Below are 5,450 nucleotides of genomic sequence, written 5' to 3'. Positions count from 1 at the left end.
TGGGCCTATGAAGGAATATAAATCTCTCGATATGAAAGTTGACATGATATAAGACATATATATGAATTTTCTTCCAGAGAGTCTGCTTTTCTGTGAAACAAAATATTAGGGGAAACAGAGAAAACAAAAATCTGAAGAGTTAACACATCAGATGCATTGAATAAACGTGTCGTCATAAATAAAAAAAAAATACTAGAATGCCAAAATTCATGCTACAGACATAAGTTTATTTAAAATAAATTTGAGTGAACAAATCCTCAGGAAATGAGAGAAAAAATTTAGAAAGACGGATGGTACCAGAAGTGATCCAGGCATTTACATAACAGTTAAAATGCTAGCTATCTCTTGTAGTAGAGTTGAAAGGTCAAAGGTAGGTTAAAGGTCAAAGTTATATTGTCTTCAAAAAATAATTTGCTTCCAGGTGTATCATGATGCTGAGTCCTGGAGAGACAAATGCTCATTGATCAATCCTAAATGTTGGAGAAGCCATGTGAGTTCCATAAGTTAGAGAAACCTTCATGAGACAACTGGGATGCTCAGAAATTTGACCCACAAAAGCCAGAGCTGTAGCCTGGCTGGTAGTAAGATGACTGGATACTCTTAGAAGAAAAGAATCCTGGGCGGTAGAAGTTGGATCCAAAGCCCTGAGAGCGAATGCCAGAGCTTCCAAACCCAAAAGATCCAAACCCTGAATTGCCATATCCAAAAGATCCGGTAAAGCCTCCCTGGCACGGGCTGGAGAAGTACTGCTTGGGCCGGAAACAGGATGTCTGGAAGGATGCAGTCCCCACACAGGGCAAGTGGCCCTCAAGTGGCTCACTGAAGGTCTCCTGCTGTCCATTGTAGAAAGAGGAGCCCAGCTGGAAGTTCTTTGGAGAATAGACTACATTGCTGGTGGGATAGAAAGAGTTGTAGGTTGAGACTGGCTGCCTCAAGAAACCTCCAAAAGACTGGGAGGAGTAGTTTCCAGAGTTACAATAAGACATGTTGTCAGGAGTTCTGGTTTCAGTTGAGTTGCAGCGATGAATCTGCGAGTATGAATACCACCGTCTAACCTGGGCCCTTATATACCAGAAAGATGGGTGTAGTAGCCTGTGTCCATTTTAATAAGAATGCCTAATTAGGCTCCAGTAAAAATGAAATACTTTAACCTTCAAAGGACTTTTTATGAATGTACACTTCTAAATGAAGGAATTTCATTAGTTTTCAAAGCAATTATTCATGAAGTAAAAATGCAATTTCTCAATATCTACAATAGGTCGAATGAAAGCCATCATAATTGACTCTTTAGGATAGATGCTTCATTTATTCCAGGCTTCAAAATGTGATCAAATGGATGATGCAGCAATAATCCTGCCTGATTCAACACTCTACAAAAGTTTGTATTCTGGAAAGAAAATTGTGATGCTCCAAGTTTAGAAGCTTGATTGAAAACAGAGAAATAAATCCTCATCTTATAAGTCTCTCTCCAAATGTTGTAGGTGTTATGAATGGAACAGTGCAATACTAAATCCTTGGGAGAAAAAAAAATTCAAGTTCAATGTTGTTTATAACACAGTTTGTGAATTTTTCTTTGTGTAACTGACTGTATATGGCTGAAAAGACCAATGTTTGCATGAGTGCTCAGAACACTAAATTGTAAAATATTTACATCACAGGATTCCTTTGTTGCCTTACCTTTCTCTTTTCTTTCTTTCTTTTTGTTTTGTTTTCTCCTATTTTCCATTCTTTCCTTCTAGGTAAAAAATTCAAGGCCCCATGTGTGCTCTACCACCCTGGAAAATGTTGTCAGCCCTTTTATATTTTAATTAGAACCTAGTGTCCCCACCACTTCATTGCTTTATTATGAAAGTTATTAATAACTTAACAAGCTTCATTATCAAAATAAAATATCATTGACTTCATAGAATACATCTCTTTGCCTGCTAGTGGTACTGGTATACCTGACAACAGAGTAGTAAGTTCTGAACATTATCTAATTGCCATACTGCTGTTCCTTTCTTTCTATTTAATTTTTTTTAAACATAACTAAGGAATGTGAAGAATATCTCTCTCCTATAGATATTATGAAAGGATTAAGACTTAGAAGAACTCATGGTTACAAATGGCCCTTAGGAACAGACACATAGGTAGGGAAAGTTATCAAATGGGATGGGAATGCGAAGATATTATTTTGGAGTTGCTAACATTGTGTATCTATCAATAAGCTTGTATATTCTTCCTAGAAAATGAAGTGTTAAGATGTTTCCGTGGTCTTCCACAAGGTGCAGCATAGCTTACCGTAGAGATGGTTCACTGGTACAGGAGACTGCCTAAGTAACCTTGTAGAGATGGAAAGACATTGAATGTCATCGTTCTCAGCACAAATTACACACTGAAAATGAGCTGAGACTAATTTTATGGAAAGTTATGATTACTTGGTCTAAATTTTAAGGACAAATTTAAAAAAAAAAAAAGAGCTGTTCTTTTAGGGTTCTGAGAATACTGAATCAGATTTCTGGAATTCCAACCTGAGTTTTAAAAGAAGCAGAACCCAAGCTGGAAACATTTGCTAACATCTCTCTTAAACTGTAGACTTTATGAGTCTGAACATATTAACTTAACAAAGGAAAGAAAGAAAACGATGCTCTCTCACACAAAAACGCCAGTGTTCAGAAGTAGAGGGAAATGTTGTTCTCTAAAATGAAATAAACAGCATTGCAGCCAGCCTGAGATAGCCCTCAGCAGTTTCTCCTCCCCACCTCCGGGCATCAGTCTTCATTAGACTCTTACACTGAGGTGAAAAACAAGCTGTGGAAATCAAGGAAATATGACCCTCACTTTGGACATTTTGCAATATTTGTCAGAAGCACCTGAAAACAATTTAAATCAAAGTGATATATGCTGCTTTTGGCCAGAGGAAGCACCTCCCAGCGATGGCTCCTTTGGCCTGACACCTCAAGTCAATTGCTTTGTAAGATTGTTTTTTCCTTTTTAGAATAAGGACCCTCACCGGGTTATAGACTCTTGTTAGTGGGAAACAATGATCCTGATTAAAGATAGAAATTACTCTGACATTATTACCTCAAGCTTTGTCCCTTTTAACACATTTTTATCATCTTAGAGGGATAATCTTTAGCATATAGACTAGCACAAAGCATAAAGCATTTAGCTCACTACATAGAAAACCACCCCAACCCCTCCACATCCCACCCATCCATCCGCACACACAAGCACGCACACACACAAGTTAAGATGGATATTTAATATCTGGATTCTGTTCTTAGGCAGGTGCATGAGAAATAAGAATCTTTCCATATTTCAGTAAAATTATTTTACTGAAGTCCGGTTTTTTAAAGTCCTTATACATCTTGTATATCAGTGTTGTGATGACACGATTCATCATAGAAGCTTGCCATTTGGAGACAGCAATCAGTGTGTGTTTTTGTTTAAAAGAAATGACTATGTGTGGATCAGCGAACAACTTTGCCAGCCAGATGGCAACAACTTTTGGACAGATTGTGCAACGGGTATCAATTATTTTTAATTAAGCTAGCTTCCCTCAGCCCAGACCGTCTACCTCTAAAGCAGTTTTCTGAGTGATGTGCAGGGTGACCTTTTGCTGAGGGAAGATGAATAATAGCTTTGAAGATTGAGCACTATTACCTGAATTCCAGGGCCACAGACATCACTGCTCTATCCAGTTGTGAAACCACACAAAAAGTAAATATGCATGACTATAATGGTATTCTCAATTCAATTAAAGCCGCAGGTAAATTGTGTTCATGCACCATGGGGATGACGCACCCAAGGACAGGGATATATATATAAGTGCTTTGCGTCTAAGAAGGGCTATTCAAACTCCGAACATCCTCATCCCATCCTCAAAGTCTTATCTCCTCTCAACATGTCCTGCAACAGTTGCTCTGGAACCTTCTCCCAGGCCTTTGGGGGCCAGCTGCAGTATCCAATCTCTTCATGCGGTTCCTCCTACCCTAACAATGTCTTCTACAGCACTGACCTCCAAACTCCCATCACCCACCAGCTGGGCTCCTCTCTTCACAGTGGGTGCCAGGAAACCTTCTGTGAGCCCACCAGCTTCCAGACATCCTATGTGGTCTCCAGACCCTGCCAGAGGCCTTTCTACAGCCAGGGGATTCCAGGGTCCTGCAGCCCCTGCCAGTCAACGTTCTCAGGATCCCTGGGATTTGGTTCCAGGGGTGTCCAGTCTTTTGGTTGTGGCTACCCAACCCAGGGCTTTGGATCCCGTGGTTTCCAGTCAGTGGGATGTGGTACCCGTACTTTCTCATCCCTAAATTGTGGATCCAACTATTATCGCCCAACCTGCTTCTCTTCCAAAAGCTGCCAGTCTGTTTCTTACCAGCCAACCTGTGGGACTGGCTTCTTCTGATCTGTGTTGGGGGAATTAGAAATGTAAAAGTTGCCTACTACCTACCATGTTAAGAGAGACACCGTCTTTGAATTTTCTACATTAATCTAGTAATTTGACTTCTACTCATGAGTTCCTGTAATTGGAAAATGTAATTGATTGGAGAAAGATGCTAAATTGTTTTCTTATATATTATAGGCATGCAAAAATCAAGCATAATTCTTTCTTCACGTATCTCTTAGTAATTACTCAGACTTATGGTCTTGATTTTTGCGAAGAACAAGGCTGTAAGTTTAAATAAAAATATGCAACTGGACTTCTTTATGTTTTGTGAATATCATTATTATTACTTTCATTTTCTTGTCTTCAAAACTACTTTAGAACATCTCCGTGGGCTTTGCTGTATTGTGAACCTCCACGTTTTAATTGTATAAAGCCATCCTTTTGTATCTGAAGGATTTTTTTCAACTTTTCTGTTTTCTCCATCTGTTAATACATCATATAGTGAAATGAGGAGAGCATCTTCTTAGAATAACACACTTATATCTGCGATTTTTCCAAATGGTGCCATACAGTGTCAGAAGAGAGACAATTCTTATGAAACACATTCTAAAATGTGGGCAAAATTACAGGTAGGTAAGAAGTTACATGGTCATGAGTTAGGTGGAAATGGGGTCCAGTCTGCCTTCTTCACTGCCTGATAAACAGAACTTTTAAATGAAATCCCTAGCATATTCAACAGTTGCTTACAGGTATATCAGGCATTGTTCATAAATTACTTATATATTTTTGTGATGTCCTAGTTTGGTCTTGTGTCTCTTGGGTTTAATGAAAATCATTTGGTTTATAGACATATACATATGGATATACAGTATTTAAAAGCCATATAAATAGTCTTTAGTTTCAGGATTTGACCTGGTACAGAAGTGAGATATCATATTTGTATAATGGACAGTGTCACAAAGGCTTCACCACTTAATTCCAGGAGTCATTATCAAAGGTGGAGATGATCTATGCCCAAGGTCACCACATGCAATATTTTATTCCATTTTTGTCTCAGCATCTAGTTTCATTTGTTAAT

General features: G+C 38.6%; 2 protein-coding genes across 2 annotated transcripts; one reads left to right on the top strand and one right to left on the bottom strand.

Moving 5' to 3' along the window:
* Positions 1-212: 212 nt before the first annotated feature.
* Positions 213-1,033, bottom strand: LOC116086557 (keratin-associated protein 15-1). Its single transcript, XM_031364763.1, has one exon. The coding sequence runs from the start codon at positions 984-986 to the stop codon at positions 537-539; it is 450 nt and encodes a 149-aa protein (XP_031220623.1). The 5' UTR covers positions 987-1,033; the 3' UTR covers positions 213-536.
* A 2,806-nt stretch (positions 1,034-3,839) lies between these two features.
* LOC116086556 (keratin-associated protein 14) lies at positions 3,840-4,678 on the top strand. The gene has a single exon (XM_031364761.1). It carries the CDS (start codon positions 3,887-3,889, stop codon positions 4,388-4,390), a length of 504 nt encoding a protein of 167 aa, XP_031220621.1. The 5' UTR covers positions 3,840-3,886; the 3' UTR covers positions 4,391-4,678.
* Positions 4,679-5,450: the final 772 nt, after the last annotated feature.

Source organism: Mastomys coucha, unplaced genomic scaffold, assembly GCF_008632895.1.
Source record: "Mastomys coucha isolate ucsf_1 unplaced genomic scaffold, UCSF_Mcou_1 pScaffold12, whole genome shotgun sequence".
NCBI lineage: Eukaryota > Metazoa > Chordata > Mammalia > Rodentia > Muridae > Mastomys > Mastomys coucha.
Note: the sequence above shows the minus strand (reverse complement) of the source record. Positions and strands in the feature narration are given on the sequence as shown.

Excerpts from the sequence above, each read along its gene's own strand:
- LOC116086557 (XM_031364763.1), bottom strand. The coding sequence starts at position 986 with ATGTCTTATTGTAACTCTGGAAACTACTCCTCCCAGTCTTTTGGAGGT.
- LOC116086556 (XM_031364761.1), top strand. The coding sequence starts at position 3,887 with ATGTCCTGCAACAGTTGCTCTGGAACCTTCTCCCAGGCCTTTGGGGGC.